Below are 24,326 nucleotides of genomic sequence, written 5' to 3'. Positions count from 1 at the left end.
ACAGGCCACAGGGTCCACAGCAGTTGAGCTATCTGAATAACTCTATATCATGCCATTAATTTTATTTTCATATTATTTTAAATAATAAATGGAATATTTGTTGTCATTTTAAAATAATTTTTTAATTTAATAAATGAAAGTTTAATCACACTAATGCTTTGAAAGTCCGCAGTCATTTCTTGAAGGTACGTATAAACTAATTTAGATGACTCAATAAACTAAGTACTACTAAGGCTCGAACTCATGACCTTTTATAGGTAAGACCGCCTACTAGCAAGTTCATTGGCTAAAGTACATTTATATATAATATTTTTTATTTGTGTAATTCTTAGTAAAAATCAAATTTATACGCTATTCAGTATTTGATGTTGCTATTTTGTATATGTGATGTGATGTGATGTGTGATTATGTATCACGAAAAATTATCCCAAGGGTACTTAAGTAGTTTCAGATTAATATAAAAAATAAAAATAAAAATAAAGAAAAAAAGGGAAGAAAATAGATCCTCTCATTCCAACCGGCAACCCGTTTTTCCCATTCCAACTATTCCTAGCTCTTCTTCCTCGTAATAAAATTACCGAAAACTGCCGTAAACCCGCCGGAGAAGATACTGGTTTGAGCGTCCGGAGAACATACTGGTTTGTACTCTTCGCTTTAGTGCAAACTGACCGACCGACCTTCCCGGGTGGATAGAAACAGAGGGGTGACACTGCAGCTGCTCTCTGCTTCTATATCTGTATTACGTGTTTGCTACGTGAATGTTCCACTAAATCTAAGACGTAAATTGAGCTGCCGCCGTAGTAGAGAAAAGGAAAATGGCGACGACTAAAGCGGCAGGGACCGCAGTTGTACCCAAGTCGGAAGCCATTTCCAAAGGATATAACTTCGCTTCTACTTGGGAACAGGTATCATTCAATTCTATCCTCCATTTGATGAAATGAGCTTGTTTCCGTTCTCAATTTCCAGCCGTTCCTGATCTAATGTGGTTTTTACGCGAATGCAATGTTAATTACTGAAATTTGCTTTGATCTATGCCTCTGGCGTTGTCCATTTCGTTGCGATAGATTTTTTGTACATTCTGGTTTGTTTTTCGGATCTGGTCCTTCCACTCATCTGATCTGATCTGATCCTCTCTGGTGAAGTAGAAATCTATTTATCTTCCTTGTAATGTTGGATAACAAAATGGCAAAGCAATCATTTGATAATACAATACATTCTAATTCGTCACTCTGTAATTAACCTAACGATTTGTTCTGGCTGCATCTTGAGGTTTATTTGATAGTAGCTTTACTTTTAGCATTATTTTTGTTTGTTTGTACGCAAGCTAAAAAATGATCTGCCTGTTATAAGTTCAAGCTATTGATGTGGCATATTTGAATGCGATTGCTAATTTTTTTCTTATAGAATGCTCCATTGACAGAGCAGCAGCAAGCAGCTATTCAGTCACTTTCTCATGCCGTTGCAGAGCGACCTTTTCCTGCTAATTTGGTGAGATAACCAGCCTCCTTCACTTGCTTCATTGATCACCCTTGTATGTTCCAATTTCATTGATCATTGAACTGTATTATTGACTTCAAGTCTCAGGATCATACTCTTGGACACCACAATGGTTTCTCCATTTCAGCAAAGCAAAATGCTCTGGAGGATGGTGGGGCCATTGATACTGTCTTGGTCAACACCAATCAGGTGAGGTTCCCCTTTTCATCAACCAGTATGCATATATTAAACTTTAAAATTTCTCTTCCTAGCCATAATTTCTGTTTGATCTATTATCTATCTTATACCTTGTTCTGTGTAATTTATATAAAACAGTTCTACAAATGGTTTATGGATCTTGAGGCAGCCATGAAATCAGAGGTTGGCCTTTGCTTGCTTTGTCCCATTTCTTTTTTAGCATAACATTTGTTACATGCCTATCACTACTCTGTTTTGTTCTGTGTTCTAGACAGAAGAGAAGTATCAGCATTATGTTAACAACTTGACTGAGCAGATACAAACATGTGACGGAATACTTCATCAGGTAAATAGATTAAGATCAGATACAAACAAAAAAATAAAGGAAGATATCTGCTCTCACTCAGTCACTCACATCTTGATTCTATATCTGTTCTTTTGTCAATTGGTTTCTACCCTGATTATCTAAATGTCTTCCTTTTAGGTGGATGAAACACTTGAATTCTTCAATTCACTACAACTGCAGCATCAAGCAGTGGCAACAAAGACTAAGACTCTTCATGACGCATGTGATAGACTGGTAAGCAAATCTTTCTCTAGACCCTAAAAAATATCATATGTTTGTTTTCATTTTAAATATTAGAGAGCCAAAGAAGAGACTTGAGTTGGAATAGAGGAAACCTTGAAACTCAGATGAGATTAAGCTTTACCTATTAAAATTTCTTTTCATGCATTTAGAACACCGAGAAAATCTGAAAACCTGACTTATTAAATTTGAGGAAGTTCCCAATATGGTGTCACAGGTGTAAAATTGTCATGAATGCCACCTTCAGTTTCCAATGGGTGCAGTCCTAAGTCGTTAAGCTTTATTTCCTTCCTACAAATGAGGCTTAAATATAAAATTGCCAGGATGCAGGAATGTGATTTTCAAGTGGATAATCTTGGTGGATGCAACGCCACCCTTATAATATTGAGTTTTTGGGTTAAAATTCTGATTGGTTTATAGTAAACCCACAAATAGTTCAGACATGTTATATTTTTCTATGTTTAAGAGGTGGGATTTAAACTTGGATGCTCTCTTGACATTGTTTACTTTGTATGTTGTTTCTTATCTTTTCTTCTATTTGTAATTGTACACCTGTCAAAAACAATGAATATGAAAAGTTCGACATTTATGTCACATGAGGTAAAACAGTAAGATACATTATACAATCTTTTGTTTCTTTTGTAGCTTATAGAGAAGCAGAAACTAATTGAGTTCGCAGAATCACTTCACAGTAAACTCAGCTACTTTGATGAATTGGAGAATGTAAGGTTTCATTTCAATTTACCTCAATATTATTGCATCACTTGATGTTGTTCTACAGAAAAAAGCAGTGTGATTGACATATTGATAAGTTCAGTTAACGCATAGTTTTGTATTAGATGTGGTTAAGGTGAAGTTAATGATGAAATCTGATGCTTGTTATCCATGTTGAGGTATATGTTAGAGAAGAACTAAGCCCAACAAGAGAGTATCCAAATTTTACATGTTAAGAAAATTCAAATTTTGAAATGGGAAGAACTTATGATTTACTAGTCAATAATATGTTAATTTCATATATAGAAATTGAATAGCGTGATGCCAGAGTTTTTCCTAATTTTAGTCACATGGCTTCCTTGATGTACACTTCTGCAGGTTGCTACCAGTTTTTATTCTCCAAGCATGAATGTTGCTAACTCAAATTTTCTTCCATTGCTCAAAAGACTGGATGAGTGCATAACGTAAGTTACTGCAATTTTATTTTTTATTTTATTTTTATTTCAAATATCTGTGTAGTATCAACATTTATGAATATATGGATTACTCCCCATGTACTGCTCATACCAGCCGTACTTTGAAATATATTTCATAAGGCCTGAATATAAGTGGCTTTGAAAGCAGCCCTGTATACCTATCTGTTCTTTTGAATGTCATATTTACCCTTCATATCTCTGTACCAAGGGTTCTGATGGAAAGTGTGATAACCATTTTCAAAGCAAGAGCATTAGACCAAATTTCCTGAACCTAAACCTCCTCGCTTGGACCTAGTTGATCAGTTCGCTCAAGTATTATTATATTGTAGTATGTGTGAATATATAATTATTATTTGCTTTTCACTCTGCTTGATTGCAGGTATGTCGAGAGTAATCCACAATATGCTGAATGCAATGTTTACTTGGTCAAGTTTCGACAACTTCAGGTACTTGTGAGAATGTTTTTTTAAACTATAAAACAGATTTGGATACATCTAAATTTTATTCCCCTTATTCTTCTTTTTGCAAGTCTCGAGCTCTTGGTATGATTCGATCGCATGTTCTTTCAGTTCTTAAAAGCACCTCTTCCCAGGTACAGCTCATTTGAGTTTTCTGTTTATACATATTGTATTCTTTTTATTTCAGTGGATCTGTAATGGTTGTGTAATTAATTGCAATAGGTGCAAGCCTCAATTCGAAGCAGTGGTGGTAGCAATGCACTTGTTTCTGAAGGAGTAGAGGCATCTGTAACTTATGTCCGCTTCAAAGCAGCAGCAAATGAGGTATTTTCCTCTATTCTGAGCAGAAGAGCTAAAATTGGATTGACATTTCTCAAATGGTGAGAAAAATGGTCTTGTTTTCTGCAGCTTAAGCCAGTGTTGGAGGAAATTGAAAGTAGAACGCCCAGAAAAGAGTATGTTCAAATTCTTGAAGAATGCCACAAACTTTATTGTGAGCAGCGGCTCTCCTTGGTAAGCAGATAGTTGCCTTTTCATATGCTGACTGTATTTTTTGTTTGACAAGTTCTGCTGTAATTTTTCATTTTTTCACCTTTTAACAAGTAGCCGTTTGTATTCTGTTCCTCAGATAAGAAGCATAGTTCAGCAGCGTATCTCTGAATTCTCCAAGAAAGAGGCATTACCATCACTAACTAGATCTGGTTGTGCATATCTAATGCAGGTATTTTCACTTGCCAAAATAAATAAAATAAATGATTTAGTTAACACTGCAAGTCTGAGTTTGTAATCAGATATTCAGATCCTGGACTACAGCAGATTTTCTAGGAATATTACAGAGCTTGTCTATATTTTCTATATTTTCATTTATTTCTTTTTGACAAATCAATTCTAAATGTTGCTTTAATGCACATATTTCAAAATTTCAATTACCTAAAATCCTAAATAAATAAACATGCTGGTAGCTTCACATGATTTAGCTAATATTGCAAGTATGAGTTTGTAATTAGACTGGGTTGCAGCGGACTTCTAGAAATATCTATCAAAGCTTTTATATATTTAATGTACTTATTTCTGTCAAATTGATTCAGGATTCTAAATGTTGCTTTAAGGAACCTTACTTCTTGGGGATAGGACAATAGTGGGTAAAAGTCAAATATTATTCTTCAACAGTATTTGAAGCTTTTAAATGCAGGTCTGTCAGCTTGAGCACCAACTGTTCAAACACTTTTTCCCATCATCATCAGAGGATATTTCAAGTTTGGCTCCTCTAACAGATCCTCTGTGAGTTATCTTAATTTTCTTGGGAGTTTCTTATGCACCTACATGGCTACATTTCTTTGCCTTTGGCATGGGGAAAAAAAAAAAGAGAGAGAGAGAGAGAGAGAGAGAGAGTGAGCAAAAGGATAACCTTACAATGTTTCCAAGGGTATTTTGGAGTTTAAACTAGAAGAAAGTAATGAAATATCTTAATAGACCAAAAAATTGTGAAAACTCTGTAACTTAATGACAAATGTTAGCAATATTGCAAACTAGGAAATCTTCTGCTCTTTGTCCATTGATGATTTCCTGAACTTATTAACGCCTACCAAACTAGGTTCCTGAACTTGCTTTTCTCCTAGTGTGTTGTTGACCTGCATCATGGTGTTTCTATTTCCCATTCATCCTACATTTTTTGTTCTTCAGGCACCGGTGCCATTTATTAGGATGATTCAAATTAATTGATTTATACCTATTAAATATGTTAATAATGAAAATGACTCAAATGAATATTAGCAAATGAACATTTTTATTTTTTTGTTTTTAACTTTTAACAACATGAAATCATCATTGCTTTGATAGGTTAGATTAAGTGAATGTTTTGATGGCTTCTTCAAAATCAGGCTTTTTTGAAATCCTTCAATTTGCAGCTTATTGAAAAAGGTCTTTTCCTCTTATCTGGCTTAAAAAAATCTTTATATTTTTACTGTTTAGCCCAACTTCTACTTTCTAGAGCAGATGAGCTCTAAAATAGCTGGGATAATCAAGCACCTAATCTAGTACTCATACCTGTTTAGGCTTTCAAAACTATGAGGGTCACTGAGACCTTTTAATCATTATTACTTTAAAAGTTACCTTACCACTCATTATATTATTTTCAGTTAATATTTTTAAAATTTTGTACATTAAAATCTCTCTAAAGTTTCATACTCTCTGCATTAAATAATATTGTCTTATTCACTTGGTGGCTTGGTGCTAGATACTACAAGAATATATCCTTTGGTTAGTCTATTGCCAACTTTTCATTAAATAACATGACCTATCTCCTCTTATCTTCACTTGTATACACTTTCCTGTTCAATTGCGTGCCACATCTTGCAGGTGTACATACTTGTATGATACATTACGACCAAAACTTATCCATGAAAAAAATCTTGATGTTCTTTGTGAGTTGGTTGATATCCTTAAAGTCGAAGTTCTAGGAGAACAAGTAAGCAGGCGGGGTGAGTCATTAGCTGGGCTACGTCCAACATTAGACAGAGTTTTAGCAGATGTTCATGAACGATTGACTTTTCGTGCCCGTACATATATTCGCGACGAGGTAGATATCTCAGTTACATTCACATTGTATCTTCAGCCATTTGGTGCAATTTTCTTCTGTGCATCATTTTTCATTTCTTATTAATTCACAATGTTTTAGTATTGCAATTCTCCTATTGGCATTTTAATGTATCCTTCTGCATGAAAATTTGCTCACCATGCACTATCAACTTGAGCAGAGAAGAGACCTTCTCGCGCTAATACTTCAAATCAGCTTATGCTTGCAATCCCCTTAGATTTTTAATTCTTTGACAGATTGCAAATTATTTTCTTGTGGATGAGGATTTGGATTACCCTAGAAAGTTGGAGCAATCAGCTGAAACAAACTCAGAAGCAGAAGCAGCTGTAAGTGCTATGCTCTTATCCTATTTTCTCACATATGGAGTTTGTAGTTGGATTCTTGAACTCTTGCTTGTTTTGCTTCTATACCAAATATTTTGCTAGTGGATGAGGACAGTCATCTCACATGCCATCTTCTAAAGGGTGTTTTTTTTTTATTTTTTTTATTTTTTATTTTATTTTTTAAAACTAAACATAACATAGAGCATCCAAGAGTCTTCTGCCACATGGATCTTTTCTCTATCCTGTGTCCCCGTCCTACCCTGTGATGCAGCTTTTTTAATGCCCCAATTTTATTGTCTATTGATGATGAACCAAGGGGAGTACTTCCCTTGTCCAGTGCAGTCATTACTCAAGCATCCTTACTCTTCTACCATACTGGTTTGAGCTTCTCCATAATATCTATCAATGTGATAACGCTGTTAGGAGATTTTTGTTCCACCCAAAAAAGGTTCTCAAAAATTAGTCTCAATGTTACTTGATGCATCTGAATCCTTTCAAATGATCATTGATCTCTCTTCAGTCACACCAACCAAAGTGAAAAAAGATTGGAATAGGGGGCAGCTGCTTAGTCCTTACTGAGGTTCCTATATAAATGGATGATGGACAACAAAGTGATAATTCCCAATACATATCCTCCAAATGCATATAAAAGCTAGTAAATTTTAAAATGTACCCAGGCAAAACCCATAACCCTCTTATCTAGTCCCATGAGAAATATAGTCTAATAATTTTTTATCTGAAAAATTCAGTTGCTGGCTGATCAAAATGCAATCAAAATGTGGTACCCTCCCCTGGAGAAAACTGTATCTTGCCTGTCAAAGCTGTATAATTCTCTAGAGCCAGCCGTTTTCACTGGTTTGGCACAGGTAAGTAGGTAGTTCTCTTGCTAAATTTTCCCCTATCTTGAGAGAATTTCTCTTAATTGTCATTTCAATTTATTTTCTTCATCAGGAAGCAGTAGAAGTGTGCTCTCTATCCATTCAAGTAAGCCATACTTTTCATTTATGATTTAACTAAATTTTTATTGGTACTTCTTTTGTGATAATTGGTCCTCCTGTAATATGCAACACTTCATTCTAGTTTGCATTGTGTTTGCCATTACTAATTCCTTTTGTTGCTTCAGAAAGCTAGCAAACTTGTTATAAAGAGATCATCTCTGATGGATGGGCAACTGTTCCTAATAAAACATCTTCTTATCCTAAGGGAGCAGGTGTTATTCTAGCTTTTAATCATGAAATTCCTTACAGAACTTCAGCTTTTTTGACATAAATTTCTTTCCAGATTGCACCATTTGATATTGAATTCTCGGTCACGCACAAGGAGCTTGATTTTTCACATTTATTGGTTAGTAACAAAGTCTTCTCTTTTTTCTTTTTTCTTTTTTTTTTTTTTGTCAGAATTTATTTTCTGATTTTTGCAGCCATATTCTGGCTGGTGCACTGCTTTCTTTTGGGCCTTGAGAGTAAATGCTGTTTCTTTAAGTCTATTATTTTCTAAGAACCAAAAGTGTGATGTCCTTTTAATGCCATCTTCCTGTGCACATTTAATTTCTTCTGCAGTAAAGAGAATTGGACAACCTGATTTTTCAATGATTTTCTAACCCAAGTCTATCAAGAACTGGAAATGCTGATTTTTTTTTCACTGAATCTAACTAATGCCTGTTTTTTCTCCTGCCCCCAAAAATAACTCGTTCTTTTATGCCTTGTATAAATGTTTGTGGCAAAACATGTCTTTTACTTCTTTTGGGTTCCAAAAAAACAAAATTTAAATATTTGATCTGATATTATAGTTAAAAGATCTCTAGTAAGGAGTAGATGGTGTGTGATAATCTCCATACTTGTAATTCTGACAAACAGAGGATAGTAAATCTAAGAATCTGAAATTTAAGTAGTTATGATGCTGTTAAATCCATAAGATTTGGAAGATACATTTCCCTGTTGTGAAAGGACTCATGAATCTGTTAAATATGTGAGACAGAACATTCTACATTTTGCATTTTCTGTTGGCTTCATTTCCAACTGTAAAGAAATTGTTTAGTCTTGCTCACTGTCTGGCAATTATTCCATTTATCCAGGAACAACTCAGGCGGATTCTTAGGGGACAGGCATCAATTTTTGATTGGTCAAGATCAACTTCATTGGCAAGGACGTTGTCTCCACGAGTTTTGGAAAGCCAAGTTGATGCCAAGAAGGTATGTTTCACCCACACCCTCCTTCGCCCTTACCCCTCTCCTTGCCTCTCTTCTTACGAGATAAAGTATTTACCACTCAGACGTTCAGAATAATAGTTTATTTCTGGTGTCAATTGTCACATATTAGAGAAATAGAAAAGAAGTTTGTGGTGTCAACTTCCTCAATGGTTCAGTGAAGGCTTACTGGAGCTGTTATTGCTAAATTAAAAATACGTAGGTTTAGTGTGCTGAACTAAAGTTGCTTATTAAAACTCATATTCATAAAATGCACATACATGAGTTTATGTGCACTCAAAACATGAAACTTGTTACTATTTATTCATGAATGCCATCTCTTGAGCATTTTATCTTGTGGTTGAATCCATCTAATTGCAGGAACTGGAGAAAAGCCTAAAATCTACTTGTGAGGAGTTCATTATGTCAGTCACAAAGCAAATTGTGGAGCCCTTGCTTTCTTTTGTTACCAAGGTTAGCTCTACCTTGTTTCTTGGTTATTGGAAGTGAAAGGAAACATGCCAAGAGTAGACAATGACTTAACATACATAAATATAGGATTGACTTGAGTAATTAAATTAAATGTTTGAAAACTACTTATCCCTGCACCAATGTTCTGTGTTACTAATTGAGCATACTTAATGGTATAAAAAACGTGCTTACACCTTGGAAGACCATCTTAGTTTAGAATAAAAAGGTGAATTTCCTTAACTTTTGTCATGAAAGTCTCATAGTAAACTATGTAAATGTAGAATAGACCCAATATGGAAACCAACATGCTAAGATTTGGCTACAACTAGATCTGTGTAGAGGTCTCTTTTGGGCCGTGTTTATTGAATAGGTTTGGGGTGATGCAACCAGCAGCTAACTGTAAATAGCAAGACAACAAGGATTAGATAAGGGACCCCCTTCACAAATTAATGAAGATCCTTAATGGAAATCTATATTTCATTTACAAAGAAAAGATCTTTAACTAGGTATATCAAAATTGTCTGTGAAGGTTACTGCTGTTAAAGTTGCACTATCTGGTAGTCAAAATCAAAAGACTGAATCTGCAATTGCAAAGCCCCTCAAGGATCAAGCTTTTGCTTCTATGGAAAAGATTGCTGAAATTCTTCAAAAGGTATGTATGCTTATTTGCCTGTTTCATTTATTTAATTTTTATATGTGATGCTCCCACCCCGCAAAAAGAAAAAAGCAAACTTAATATACAACTAAAGGAAGAAGGCAGCACCATGACTTCATGGAGAAAAATCAGTATTCTCTCTCTTTGACACAAGATGATTAATGCCTTATATCTTCTCCCTTTGTCTTCCTTTGTTTTACAATATGATGTCTTTTAAACCAGGTTAATGCAGCAATTGATCAAGATTTGCCTAGGGTATTGGAAAAGATGAGGCTTTATCTACAGAACCCATCTACACGTGCAATACTTTTCAAACCAATAAAGTAAGATGAATGATGTTTTGACCATAACATGCCCAGAAAATTGGTTAACTCCGACTCTTTTGCTTGGATACTTTAGTCATTCATATTTCAATTGCTTTGCAGGACTAATATCATTGAAGCACATTCTCAAGTATTATCACTTCTGAAAAAAGAGTATTCACCGGAGGACTCACAAAATATTTTGAATATGATCTCATTAGAGGATCTGGAAGTAAAACTCGACAGCCTCCTCTAATGTAATGATACCATACTGTCCACACAAAGAGGCACCAGTTTCGGCACAGATTCAGCATGGAAGGACCCTTTCACAAGTAAAAACTATATATAGACCTATATGTTTTGCCCCTTGCAGTATTTTTCATCATCACAAAGAACCACCAGCTCTGTATGATAGAGAAGTAGAGATCCGATTATTCAATTTATTACCCCAGTGAGGAAACAGTGAGGCATTTGTTTTCCCGGAGTTTTACAAGTCTTTTGATATGTATTATTGATATTATAGAGTAGCTAGGATAAGTTCATATTCAAGTATCAAAGTAGAATTGTGTAGCAGACTGCCAATGGGTCTCAATGCTTGTGGTTTTGAATGTCTTATAAATGTAGTAGAGGGTAATAAACTATCATCTGTCAGTTCATAGTCTCTTGCATTCATTTGATTGACACAGAATTCTCAAAAGGTATATAAAATGAATTTAAATGCGAACATTTTCAGTTTTGGTTATTCTCTGCGAGAGTGCCATTTCAGGTAGGATTCATGTTGCATTTAGAGTGACGAAATGAAATTGTTATGGATAAGGAATGAATTTAACAAGATGAAAAATATTGGCAATTAACAATTAACATAAGACAAAATGAACAGATGATTATGGCAAAAAAAGAAAAAGAAGAGTAGAGCGCCTATGAGGTGGCCTTAACCCTACACTAAATGAAGAGATTCAAACCCTGCTCACCTCAACCTATGGTGTATCAACTAAGACTGGATATATATATATACTAAATACAGAGGAAAGAACACAAATTTCGTGGGCTCAAAACAGCCTCAGTGTGCACAAATTATGAAGCTGAAGGCATAAAAAGGCAGACGGAACTAAATATATTCTAAGAAACCTACCTCTTGCGAGCTTGAAATGAATGTTCCAAGCTTCACGCTAATCATTCTAAGGACGCCCCAGTTTGAGAGTTTCCCTCGCTTGAGTTGGACTGAGATGGAACGGAAACTATTGCTGATGAAGACCACCGATCTGGTACCATTAGAAAATAAGCAGACATTGCTTTCCTAAATCTCTTCTTATATTGCTCGGGAGAAATCACTGTTGGAGAAGCGTTCTTAGGCCCGCCCAGGATTCCAGAAGCTTTCACCCAAGTCTCGAGATGCTTGTCCCAGGTATATTGTCTCATAAAATCAATAATTCCGAGCACCAATTCATGCTTTTCCTCATCCACACCAGCTAATAGTGAATAGTCCATTACATCTATTGACTGTGGTGCCATGAATAAGACAACAAATCAGAACTAGCATGTAAAAAGGGTGCACAAAACACCAGTCTATCAACAAATGGAACTGCAATGAGAATCTAGTAATGAGGAATGAGAAAACCCAGCAGGGGGGACCATAAAATCTGATGCACATACATACTTGGCAAACCAACAGGGAGAACAAAGATGATAACATTTATACTAGAGAGAATGATTATTAACAAAGACAGGAATCAGAACTTACAGCAAGAAATGCAGTATCATTCCAAACAGCTCTCTCCAATAGCCTCTTTGCTTTTGGTCCTAAGAATATTGGGGAAGTTGGCATTGATTCAATCAAGTTCTGATCAAGCAGAACTTTATTGCTTCCACTTGAATCTGGATTATATCGGGATCGACAAGATCCTTTGAGGTCATAAAGTCTCGTGATGCTTCGCCTAAATAGAAGATTCTCCATCACCAAAACATCCATTTTTGATTCTTTCCCCCCTTTAAAATGCTTTGATGTAACCTGAGCAATAAACAAACAAAAGATGAGAGATCAAAACAAATCAATCAATGAAAAGAAGTTGAAAAACATTTGTAATTTGGAAGAGAAATCAGTTTGCAGAGACCTTTAGAAATCAAAAAGGTGACAAGTCGAAAGATTTGTATAAAATTGAAAATGTAACAAGAAAATTGAACTGTGAAGACAACAAAAAGTAGAGCAGGTACTTTATAATTGAAATAAAAATAACCATTCATAACGGCTAATACCTGATATATGCCCAAGATCTTTGCCAAGCAAGTTGGGCTCTTACTTGCAATTGCATCAGATAAATATTTGAAATAAGCAGGAGCAAATTTGATAAATGACTCTAACTCTGTCTTTGTAACCTGTTTAATGATAAATCGATCATCCAAGGTTTTTGCAAAGAAGACGTTACTTTTCCCACCCTGAGCACCCCATTTTTTACATCGGCTGAGAGAACGAACAAAATCCAATTCAGGGGAACAACAAGCCTTTCTTAGGGCCTCAAATTGCTTGGCATAATAACAAGTGACTGCATACTTCACTTTTCCCTGAGGACCATCATCCGAGAAAGTAATGCGGGCTTGCGAAACATTAGTGTACAAATTTTGGTCTACACTTGAAGAGCTTTGAGAGCCAAGACTGGATAGGTTGCTTTCATCAATAGAGCCAATACCTCTTAGAGATTCTGAAATTACCTCATCAAATGAAGAAAGAGAAAGTAAACTGAATGAATCTAAAAAGGGCAAGGAAACCGGGGATTCTACTTTGTTAGTTCTCTCAGATGCCTCCGACATTTGAATATGGTAATCTGTTGATACAAGAGCATATGATATAACACTAGTTGGCTCGTCATCATAAACAGGCACAACAGTGTCATTAACACCCACAGGCAAAAGCAGCCTAGCACCGCCTTGATGTAGCAGCTCCCGAAATGAGAGGATATAGACAGGATTGTACTCGCTCAAGTTACCCTGCTTTTTTGAGTTTCTAAAATTCTTATGGAATGACTGGTAGAAACTTAGAAAAGGTGACATCAACCAGGTCTGATAGTCCATGTCATCAGACTGTGAAACACCTGATGCTGCTGGGGTTTTAATGGAACTAGAGGAATCCATGGGAGGTGCAGAACTATCCTTAGAAGCTGACTGCCCTTCACCAGTCCATGCAGCATCAAGAGTATCAGACAGATTTTCCATAACAGGGTCCTCTGAGTGAACTCGTTTCATATTTTCCCCAGGCTCCTGATTGCTTTGATCACTGATGTTTGTGTTAGAAGAAAGGCAAACATCAAGTTCCTTCCTATGACTTTGGTTCTGATCCATATGCATTGTTTTGTGGCCATCAAGAGGCTGCTCACATACATCTTCAGTGAATGCTATATCAGACTTCGCATTCTGTAAAAAGGAACCTGAACTATTAAATCCTTTTCCAGGGCAGGAAATTTCATTCCTCTCGGCAGGACTATCAGTAGAGTTGAAGGGCTTCTCCTTCACTTTTGGAGCTGAATCACTTAAAGATTGGAAGTCTTTATGATCAGGACTAGTAATATGTACCAAACGTTGGTCCCAGAGGTAAGCAAGAAACACTAATTGCCTTTTTAGACGATTAACTTCAAGAACATCAACTGAAGGCTCATCAACTTTAACTTCTCCATTGAGCACTTTTCCTAACAATTCCTTAAACCAAATGAACCATCAGTCATAGAGCCAGTATTATTTTCTTTGCAAAATGCTTTTACCCTTGAAGCAGTAATTAGCATCATATGTTCAAAAATGACTATCCATTCTTATATTTAGAATCTAAAAGAGATATAATATTGATGTTTATTGCCAATTCTAAATTCCAAAACTGTTAGTACTTAGTAGCATTTCTGCATGTCCACGGTGCCAAATCAATTGCTCAAAGGACAAAATTCTAGACTGGAACTAAAATTAAGCCCCATCTCATCCCATAATTTTGAGGCCTTTACACTTTCCGCCATCAATTATGCATTAGAAAGGCAAAGGTCCTAATAACACCAATTATCCAAATCTTTTCTAAAATTTGTACTCCGTAATTCTTTCCAATGTTTTTAATTTTGTCAATTAAATCTAAACCTATCAAATTAGAAGCAATTTTATCTGGGCTCTATGTTATAATGGAATTACATTGCAACCATATTTATACACGTGGTGGGTGGTGAAGTGAAGTGAATGAAAAGTTTTTTTCACTTTAGTTGTTTGTGTAAGCATATATTCTCTTTACCACTCTCTATCTCTACCTCTCTGCAGGAGATGAGGATACTATTATTAAAAAATCTGTCGTTATTTCCTGCTTTATTATTTTCCCATTTTTTGTAATAATTTTTTAAAAAAATGGTATATGTAATGTCCTTCAAGAGGTAACAACTACTATTCAAAACCATAACAAAGGTCAAAAGGATCAAATTTCCTGCTACATTGTTGTTCCCAGGAAATGCAGACAATAAACCACAGTCTGTAAAAAATGAAAAAGGAGCGAGCAGTCTTTGTAGAGAATACCTCAAATTCCATTTTCTCCTTCTCTAATATTCTCTCTAGTTTAGCAATTCGGTGACCTGAATCTTGTGCTTTGGCTCCATCTTTCACAGAGATTTGCTCTGAAATTTTGTGAAGAGCTTTGAACACCTCAACAAACAGATTTTCTGCCCTACTGCAAACCTATTCTCAGAAAATATTAAGCAGCAGGTGAAATACAAAATACTTAAGTATCATATATAAAGGGAAAAAATTGCATTTCCTGTACCTCATTCACTTCTTTGTGTATCCATTCTTGATTATCATGGTTAAATTCAAGTTTTTGGGGAGGGAGAAAGACAGAGTGAACATTAATTGGAGCGTATCGAAAACAAGCAACCATTTTTCCAAAACTGCATGAAATATACCACAGTTTAAAGAATTTACCATATGTTAATTTATTTGCTGCATGATCATCTAGATGGCATTTAAACTTTAATGTACAAGTCATTGAAGTATTATGTGCTAGCCAGACTAACAAGAGCATAGAAATTGGAAAACAATGTCAAATTAATGTAAGAAGATTGTATACCCATAGAACCGAAGGCAGTCTTTATGCAGGGAATGACCACAGCCAGCAACCCTGCTTGCAGCAGCATGGTTTGAGAAACTTAATTCCAAAAATTTACCAAAAGACAAACCCCGAGCTGCATCAGACATTACTACTCTCCTGGTTGCAGGAGGGAAACCATTTATACGAGGGCATTGCATGCACCTGTGCCACATCCAGATTTTTCCTTCGCGTTCTCCAGGCAAAACTACATTTGGAAGCTTCTTCACAGAAATTGTTAGGCTGCCTTGCTGATGAGTGTAGCAATGAACATGTGCTTCTGATGGCATCTCACAGGAGTGACATCGATAATTCTAATAAATCAATGTGTGATTCAGATTTCAGAAAGAGGTTAATAAGAAGCAAGCATATAAATATATAAACAAATATACAAACATACACTCATATGCAAACATATCCACATGCCTATAAAAATATAATTACCTTCATCCCAAATACAGTTGAAATGGAATTCTAAAACTAGGTGGGCCTAAGGTAAAATACAAGTGATCAGATTTGGATTGGAAGGCATAGAATTAGGGTCTGCACAATTTTTCATGTGGTAAAACATTGAAAACAAAATAATGAGTATAAGAAGCAGGTTCTTATTTCAGAAAAATAAACATCTAGGGATGCACTAGAAGGGAATTGCAGGACACTATAGTCCAGACAAAGGGAGTACATATATAGAGCAATAGTTTTTGGAAAAGGAAAACTTTTATGTATTTATTTATTTAGAAAGCCAAATCTCATTATGCATATGAATAAGCAATGAGTACCTGATCAAACAGATGGTCCCGTAAAAAACGACCCAATGGCAAATCAAAGCTTCCATAATATTTTATCCGGAAAAGACGAGACCGTTCACAAACACTTTGTTTCCAAACACAACGTGTTGACAGGGATACCAAAATACTCTGAGGATCAGAAGGTAAGTTGGTAAACTCTTCTTTTAAAGGCTCTAACTCCTCAATGTGATTATTATCAGTTTCTGGAGGCACCAACTCAGAAGTGCACATGTTAGCATGCTGTGAAGTGCCAACAAAGTGAGGAAAACCACCTAGTTGCCCCAATGACTCTAAATTGCTAGGACAATTAGAAGTTAAATCTTCATGCCCAACTACTTCAGTATTATGGACTGAAGACGTTTCAGGAACATTTTTATTAGCATCCTTGTTCATCCCCTCATACCCTTGATCATGAAAATCAAATCTTGGATAGCCCAAGGAAGTGGTAGAATCAGTAAGTGTCAGATTATCTAATCTACTTCCAGCATTTAATTTTGGGCTAGAACCTTTGGATAAGTAAGACTCCTGATCACAGTCGGATGCAATATTAGATGATGATGCAGCAACTGACTGAGAGAACATGCTAGCCATATGGGAACATTGTGGACTTTTGTCGTCAGGTAGAGTGAAACCAGGAATCAAAGTAATGGATTTATTAATACTTGGTGGCTTATCAGGCAATGCAACTTTTATTGGAGACTTCAAAGTGAGATCTGGCAGAGAGGCACCTTCATCAGCAAGAAAAGATGTCTCCAGAGCCAAGTGATAAGCTGCAAAAACTCCATATTGAACTACATGTTTAACCTTCTTCAGTTCATCAACATTAGCACCCTTAAGCAGAATCTGGCACAAAGAAACAGCATTTTCACCATACTTTGTTTTATAATATTGTTATCGTAAATACTTTCCGAGGTTTGTATAATGCAAAGTTAATAAAATTGCCAAAATATATGTTTGTGTATGTAAGGTATTAGGTTGCACATATGCAACATGTGGGAACAATTACAAATTTTGTAGGATAGCTTTTTATTATCTTCTTACTATTGCACATAGATTTAGACAATTGGCAAAGACAAACTTCATACCATACACCATTATGACATCTAGAGAAGACTTGTTCACTTGTCAAAAGCATCATATATGTGATTTTAAAATTTCTTTATGTAAAGAATGTGATGCGAGACTTACAGTACAACCCAATGGCTTAGGACAGCCCTCAAAGAACATCAATGTCTTCACCAATTTTCTTCCATCATGCCCAGCCTTGCCATGCTCTTCCACAAACTTCTCAACACGAAATGAATCACAATACCCTAATTTTTGAGTAGCAAGATTATCAACTGAAGGGACAATTTTCGCACCAGTACAACGGGCTATGCGCTGTAAAAGTGGTCGTTTGACATTGAGAACAAGGGATATATCCTTTGCAAGAAGGCATTCTTGTGCAAATCGGGATACTGATTTCTCTACTAACAAAATATTCGGATGATGAGCATCAATCTTTGCTACAGCCATCATCAGATGGTCCTTTTCCTGGAAACATAATAATAAATCAAGAAAACAAACTTGCCACTTCAACTAGAAGCCAAAAGCAGGCAACCAAAGAAATATCCCCCTCAATTACTCGTGGACCTTTCAAGTACAATAGGAATATGTAGAAAGGATAGGATTGAATCAATACCTGCTGCAATAGAGTATCAAAACTTGACAAGTGGTTAGTCACCCTCTGATATTCCAATGCCCCTCCAAGGATTAGAAGTCGAGGTTTATCTATTTTGGATGTCATCCGCCGATGAGCCACATTTTTCTTGCAAACAACCCCTTTAACAACCACACTGACCCCAAACAAAAAAATATATATATATTAAACATAAATATAAAACCTCATCTGAGAGAAAACAATATATACACAGCAAAATATGCATAGATGTCTGGGGGTGTGTATAAGTTTCGTTGTCATTTCAGAAGACTGCATATTTAATTTAAGGAAGGGATTAAGCAAAGGAACTTTTAGAAGTCACACATGGCACGACAAGCGTTGACTAGAAGGCATTAAGACTGCAAAATACACATACATGTGTGTGTGTGTGTGTGTGTATAAGTTTGTTTTGTTTCAGGACTATACATATTTAACTTAAGGAAGAGATTAAGCAAAGGAATTTTAGAAGTCACACATGGCATGACAATTGTTGACTTTGAGGCACTAAGAAAGAATGAACCAGATTTTAGTACTTCAAATCAAATGGGGGAAAGAAAACATATAAATTGCAGATGAATTGCTAGGAATGCTATGTAAGAATTATAAATATTCACTATACAAAGTTTAACTGTGTATTTAACCTCTCAGTGAAATGCCCACATGGTATGCATTTAACCTTCACATATGCACCAGGATCCATTCCCTCACTCTGACTCATATCAGGCTTTAGGAATGTTGCAGCTTCCCAGGATAAAGCAGTGATTATCTCCAACCAACTCTCTTTATCATCCTCATCTCCGATAGACAAATTCTCAGCCTTCAACAGTTGTCCTATTAAAGCTTTAAAATGCCCATTAACTATGTTTTTGATGACCCTCCTGTGCTCCTCAGAAGATTTCTCCTTATTGCGGTACTCCCCATCAGCAAAGCTGCGTGAAGGGGACAAGTAACCCCACTCACCAGCAGAACCCCCCTCACCACCATTGTCATCATCATCATCTAGAAGAGCTTCTCTCTCATCCTCTTCATCTTCAGGCTCTGGAGGCAGCCAAAGTAGACCATTGTTCTCAAAATCCACAGGTTCACTTTCTGTACTATTCACAGAATCAATAGAGGGATCTTCATCCTCCATACTATTATTATTTGCATCCACTATTTCCTCAACTTTTTCTGTACTTCCCAAGTGCTTTCGTTCAATGCTCTCAGGTAACATTTCAGAACTTAAACAGTTCATTTCAACATTTTCTTGAGAGTGGCAACAAGCAAGGGTTTCCTCATTACAGCTAACATCATCATAATAGACATCAGCAGTACAGAACTGGCTTGGGTTAGAGTGCACCCTATATGCACTGTAATCATAATCCTCATCATTATTCCTGTATCAAAGCCCACATAAGAGAAACAATCAACACATACTGGATAATTAAAATACTAGTACCACAGAGACCATGCATTCATGTCAACAATCAGTAAAGGAGCAATATCTGGTGAGATGTCACATCTAAAATTAGAATGTCTATGTGATCAATTGAATCTTCTTATTGTTAAGATAGAAAATTGAGAAAAACCCTGAACATATTAATGACAACATTGTGAATAGCTTATCACATGGATTGAGCTAAGGCCCTTTATCTATAGGAGAAATTACAACTGCACTTATACTAATTACTAAATGGCCAATGTTAGGTGAACTAATATTTTATCACTCCCCCTCAAGTTGGAGGATATAATGCTCAACTTGTTACAAACATATCATCAAACTTGCCCCACTCAATTACAGTAATAATTCAAAATAATAGAGTATGCATCGCCAGTACACTCAGCCTTCATTAAGCACAAAAAGTAACGTCAATATCACATTAATATCCTTCAAATTTCTTCTCTCTTGCATTGGTGATGTGAGGCAAGGTCTTTGTCCTCTTCTGTTGTACTATGGAGTACTTTTTGTGCAATAAAAACTTTTTTCACCCAAAAAAAAGGACAGAAAAAGAATGCAACCTTGAGAAAGATGACGCAATGAGACAATAAAAGAAACCATTTGTTGAACAAATTAATCAAAAGAGATGGGAAAACCTCAATGTATGAAAAATTAATAAAACAATAAGAATTCGATCACATATCAGGCAACAGCAAATGGACAAGCAGAACCCATGGAGCCAAGCCCAACCTAGATCTATATAGTTATAATGATATACATATTCAAACTACCAGAATGAAGCTAGCTATGAACTACCTTGGCTTTTATATCAGATCGGGCAAAAGCATGAGGGCATGTGTAAGGCATACAACTCAAATTGTATTAGCTACCTAGCAAGAACCTGATAACGAGCTACTAACACAAAAAGATGCTCAAGACATGTAAATTTACGAACAATATCATAGCAGAATATCCCATTTGTACACTAACGGATAAATACCTGTTGGAAGAACCATATTTTTCAGAATATGGATTTTCTGAAGACAATAATTGGTCTTGCTTCACCGTGACTTGACTGGTCTGAGCCGATGGTGAGGAGCTCTGAGATGAGCCATAAGGCACATGAAGGTATGATCCTGTTGTGTAAACAGTTGAATCAACACTGCTGCCACTATTACAAGTGCAGCTAGACTGTGAACTAACCAAACTTGTGGTTGAGGGAGATGGACTGATGCCTGGGCTTGTCATACTTGTTGCATTGTCAACCATAGCTATACCCTGCTTCTGTTGCTTGAAGCAATAGTTGCAGACCCTAATCCTCTCCCCGTCTTCCGGGCCTATATTGGTCACCTCAGACGGGACAGGAATAGAATTTGAAGCACACTTGGCACAGAAAACCCGTCCACACAGACGGCAATGATGCCTACGGTTAAACACAGTAAATGGGGAATCACACTCATAGCATACTCTGCAGCTTTGATCGGGCATCCAGAAGTCTCTAGGCATATTTGCAGGCTGTCCCCTCTTTGGTATCCATGATTTCAGAGCGCCAACTATTTCCAACAGCTTGTAATTTTCAGGCGTGCCCATGAACATATATTCCAGTGTAGTATACTCATCATTACAATACAATCATCTGCAACTGTTTCTGTCTGTAAGTTATCACCAAATATAAAGCTAAGGATGAACGCTCCAAAGAAACTAGAAAAGGAATAACAAACTCAAAACACACATACTTAGAAAGGCATACAGTTTCTTTCTTAAATTGGGGAAAACGTGATGATAATGAATTTTTCATATTACATTGTCAAACATAGCAACAGCCTGAGTGCTGTTGATCTACAAGACCAATGATCCTCCACGCCCCACAAAAACCAAAAATAATAAGTAAAAAACAAAGCGTGACAGTGTATAGAGTACAGAGTTTCAATAAAGTCTCTAGTTCAGCATAAATCAAGTCACAGAAAAGGACAAAAGCACAACCTCTTAAAATCATAACCTGACGGTGCTGGTGACTTAATTTATCACAAGACAACCATATGAGAAGAGAAATGATTGTAGTATAGCCAAAAATAAAGCCAATAATACCTCCTCAAACGAATACAAAATCCGAAATAGCGCAGATTTGAAGGCGGTGAGCAATAACACCTTCTTCTTCCACCACTTGTACTCTCCTTCAGGCTTCAGCTAGTAATAAACTCCAATTCAGATCTCCAACACCGCCTCCCGCTTCCAATTCTCGCGAATTCAATTTCTCGAACAGCTAGGCTTCCGAGCGGCGGAGATTGAACCTTGTTCAGTTATTCCTTGACTCGCCGCTCCGTAACGAGAAATGTGAAGGAGAAGTAGCGGCAACAAGTACACCGAACAATTCAGACACTCAACTAATTTTCGATTAAACAGTATGGAAATTGGAATTTGATTGTGAGGACGGAGATGGAAAGCTGAGTAGGAGAGGAGTAATCCAAATTATATTGTGTACGTGCTCGTGCAGAGAGAAATGGAAGCATGAAATCAACATTAATGGAAAAGTCCACACAACTCGGAGGGGTTAGTCAATTCACGAAGATCATATGAGTTGCGATACCGACAGCTCGGGCAAAAGAGGTCGCATATTTGTGCGGAACGTACACGATTTATCTACCTCCCTCTCTTCCCATGTCTACCTTCTGCTTTTTCATACATTTATCATTTATGATTATCTACAACTGTAACTGCAATTATTATTATTTTATTATTATACTATTAATTAATAATATCTGTCATTTAATTATTTTCTGTCCTAAAATTTCATATTTATATCACGCTAGCAATTATTATTATTTTATTATTATACTATTAATTAATAATATCTGTCATTTAATTATTTTCTGTCCTAAAATTTCATATTTATATCACCCTAATAAAATTTACAAGTTTAGGTTCGAGAAGGCAAATAAACAATTCTTAGAGTCGTGAACAAATGTCCAATGTGAAAACTTACTGTTAAACCAGTTTAGATTGTTCATAGCTTGTCGGCTCAGACCAAAAAGATCAATAAACAACTCAACAATAACGCTGATTGATGCCAATTAGCAGCGAAACACAAAAATATTATTATAAAATGTAGTGTCAATACTATATAATCGAATCTATAAACACTATATAATTGTTTGTGTATAGCTATAGATTGTACCTAATATTATTCACAATAAAATTTCCCTTTCATAGATATATGAAAATTTGTGTAACACCACTTTTTATTCCGACCACAATTTCTTTAATTTTCATAATTAATATTAAAGATTTGACACTTCAACTAGAAAATACACATGGCAGCTTGTTAATGATTTGGGAGGAAAAGATGATTTGCAGAGGGCATGTGTGGCATGGGACCAATTTGAGAGATTCAGAGAATGAGCACTAAGGACGCAAAAGATGACCAAATAAAGTAACAGTAACTGGTTTCACATTTTCAGAATATATACAATCATATACGTTGCTAGTATGTATGTATGTACAACTGTTTGTGTGTAACTTAATGCAAGGAACCATTATCCTGGTTCAGATGCTGGTTTATTGTCCTGAACCAAACTGTACAATTTTTCATCAACTAAGAGTCAATGCTTGAAAAGAGCACAGGCATATGGTGCAAAAGAAGTTCAAGAATCAAAAGGACTCGTGCTAATCTGGGGTGGAAGCTTGGCATAGAGTTCTTTAAGGGCGTTGTACAATGGTTCGGCGGCTCTAGGTCGTTCCACCGTCCCAAGAAGGATGTCGGCGGTGGTAAGGTATGGATCGCCATAGAAGCGAAGATTAGTATCCATTCTTGTTGCAACGAAGTTTCCCTCGAGTGAGACTCCAACAAATGCACCTACAGCATTTACAAAAACAAAAACAGTCAATAACTTTAACACCCTTTATACTAGTACAAACTAGTCGAGAACTTCAATAAATTAATTGGGTCTATCAATGGCCAGAGGTTCCTTTTTATCTAACCAACTCAAAGTTTTTGCATTGTTATACAAGTTACCGGGAGATTTTTGTGAATACTGAAATGCAAGATAGGCTAAGATAATGTGTGTGTGTTTACCTTTACTACAACTGTAAGTATAGCACATCCCAGAACCCTTGTCTCCAGCACGCATATCTGCCTCCACAACCCTCCCAACTGGACCTGCTGCGACACTGCAGCCAGCACCAAGAGAAAAGTGCATACGACTACAAAATGTCTTCACAGCTTTAACGTCATGTAGCACAATTAATAAGTCCATGAGCTCACCTCCAACCTATAGAATAAGAAGGAAGAAGAAAAAGATCAAACCTCAACAAACAGCTCACACATGACAGCAGGATTTATCCAAGTAAACAACATTTGAACACGTAATATACCTGTGCACCCCACCCAAGACCAATTGAGACTATTGCTGATGGTGCAGACCACGATCCATCTGATTTTCGGGCAACTACCAGCCCAGTCCCAAGTTTGTAAGTAAGAAGAGCACCAACTTTGGCAACAGTCAATATTGCTAGACCTCTGGCTCCTTTCAGAACAGCTGCAGGTATGGACCTCTCAGGGTTCAACCGAGCAACCTGCTCTTGTCAAGAATTACAGGGTATTAAGCTAATTAGTACTCTCTGTATTTGGAAAGAAAGTTCATTGCCTTATATATAGACCAATAAATAAAGTCCCCATTCTATATTACATTAAGATTCATCCAGGAGAGAATTCGAAGAGAAAAGTAGACAGCCTCAATAATATAAAGCTATTACCATTATTCTTGCAAACTTTTTTCAGGACCAATTTGAGAGATTCAGAGAATGAGCACTAAGGACGCAAAAGATGAACAATAAAGTAACAGTAACTGGTTTCACATTTCAGAATATATACAATCATATACGTTGCTA

At 36.3% G+C, this 24,326-nt stretch overlaps 3 protein-coding genes across 8 annotated transcripts; 1 reads left to right on the top strand and 2 right to left on the bottom strand.

The window, feature by feature from the left end:
- Positions 1-478: 478 nt before the first annotated feature.
- On the top strand, positions 479-11,168 carry LOC116009660 (conserved oligomeric Golgi complex subunit 3). Of its 4 annotated transcripts, none has more exons than XM_031248775.1 (25): positions 479-905; positions 1,405-1,488; positions 1,585-1,686; positions 1,813-1,857; positions 1,946-2,020; positions 2,159-2,254; positions 2,906-2,983; positions 3,353-3,438; positions 3,830-3,896; positions 3,980-4,042; positions 4,131-4,232; positions 4,317-4,421; positions 4,537-4,629; positions 5,101-5,189; positions 6,267-6,486; positions 6,741-6,830; positions 7,577-7,693; positions 7,779-7,811; positions 7,951-8,037; positions 8,109-8,171; positions 8,902-9,018; positions 9,394-9,486; positions 10,013-10,135; positions 10,361-10,461; positions 10,564-11,168. In XM_031248775.1, exons 1-25 carry the CDS (start codon positions 816-818, stop codon positions 10,694-10,696), a joined length of 2,352 nt encoding a protein of 783 aa, XP_031104635.1. In that variant the 5' UTR covers positions 479-815; the 3' UTR covers positions 10,697-11,168. The 4 variants fall into 4 exon arrangements, with proteins under 4 accessions (XP_031104635.1, XP_031104637.1, XP_031104636.1 ...); XM_031248777.1 differs by having other exon boundaries at positions 480-905; positions 1,421-1,488; XM_031248776.1 differs by having other exon boundaries at positions 480-905; positions 1,421-1,488; positions 1,579-1,686.
- A 75-nt stretch (positions 11,169-11,243) lies between these two features.
- LOC116009659 (1-phosphatidylinositol-3-phosphate 5-kinase FAB1B-like) lies at positions 11,244-22,099 on the bottom strand. 3 transcript variants are annotated; one of them, XM_031248771.1, is made up of 12 exons: positions 21,528-22,099; positions 20,440-21,091; positions 18,664-19,398; positions 18,005-18,158; positions 17,512-17,856; positions 16,315-17,166; positions 15,518-15,849; positions 15,215-15,338; positions 14,971-15,129; positions 12,694-14,127; positions 12,182-12,448; positions 11,244-11,940 (listed from the first exon to the last, which is right to left on the bottom strand). In XM_031248771.1, exons 2-12 carry the CDS (start codon positions 21,033-21,035, stop codon positions 11,614-11,616), a joined length of 5,325 nt encoding a protein of 1,774 aa, XP_031104631.1. In that variant the 5' UTR covers positions 21,036-21,091; positions 21,528-22,099; the 3' UTR covers positions 11,244-11,613. The 3 variants fall into 3 exon arrangements, with proteins under 3 accessions (XP_031104631.1, XP_031104632.1, XP_031104633.1); XM_031248772.1 differs by having other exon boundaries at positions 20,440-21,081; XM_031248773.1 differs by having other exon boundaries at positions 20,440-21,075.
- Positions 22,100-22,857: 758 nt separating this feature from the next.
- Positions 22,858-24,036, bottom strand: LOC116010554 (SH3 domain-containing YSC84-like protein 1). Its single transcript, XM_031250018.1, has 3 exons — positions 23,811-24,036; positions 23,512-23,707; positions 22,858-23,292 (listed from the first exon to the last, which is right to left on the bottom strand). The coding sequence occupies exons 2-3, from the start codon at positions 23,690-23,692 to the stop codon at positions 23,081-23,083; spliced, it is 393 nt and encodes a 130-aa protein (XP_031105878.1). The 5' UTR covers positions 23,693-23,707; positions 23,811-24,036; the 3' UTR covers positions 22,858-23,080.
- Positions 24,037-24,326: the final 290 nt, after the last annotated feature.

The sequence above is a fragment of the Ipomoea triloba genome, chromosome 2 (assembly GCF_003576645.1).
Source record: "Ipomoea triloba cultivar NCNSP0323 chromosome 2, ASM357664v1".
In the NCBI taxonomy this organism is placed as follows: Eukaryota; Viridiplantae; Streptophyta; class Magnoliopsida; order Solanales; family Convolvulaceae; genus Ipomoea; species Ipomoea triloba.
Note: the sequence above shows the minus strand (reverse complement) of the source record. Positions and strands in the feature narration are given on the sequence as shown.

What these genes read in the sequence shown, in the direction of transcription:
- LOC116009659 (XM_031248771.1), bottom strand. Translation starts at nt 21,035, where the DNA reads ATGTTCATGGGCACGCCTGAAAATTACAAGCTGTTGGAAATAGTTGGC. An exon ending in GACTGCCTTCGGTTCTATGG is followed by an intron (nt 15,339 to 15,517) that starts GTATACAATCTT and finishes TATTTCATGCAG; the next exon opens with TTTTGGAAAAATGGTTGCTT. An exon ending in AGGAGAAAATGGAATTTGAG is followed by an intron (nt 14,128 to 14,970) that starts GTATTCTCTACA and finishes ATTTGGTTTAAG; the next exon opens with GAATTGTTAGGAAAAGTGCT.
- LOC116010554 (XM_031250018.1), bottom strand. Translation starts at nt 23,692, where the DNA reads ATGGACTTATTAATTGTGCTACATGACGTTAAAGCTGTGAAGACATTT. An exon ending in TACTTACAGTTGTAGTAAAG is followed by an intron (nt 23,293 to 23,511) that starts GTAAACACACAC and finishes TAAATGCTGTAG; the next exon opens with GTGCATTTGTTGGAGTCTCA.
- LOC116009660 (XM_031248774.1), top strand. Translation starts at nt 816, where the DNA reads ATGGCGACGACTAAAGCGGCAGGGACCGCAGTTGTACCCAAGTCGGAA. An exon ending in AGGCAGCCATGAAATCAGAG is followed by an intron (nt 1,858 to 1,945) that starts GTTGGCCTTTGC and finishes TCTGTGTTCTAG; the next exon opens with ACAGAAGAGAAGTATCAGCA. An exon ending in GTACATATATTCGCGACGAG is followed by an intron (nt 6,487 to 6,740) that starts GTAGATATCTCA and finishes ATTCTTTGACAG; the next exon opens with ATTGCAAATTATTTTCTTGT.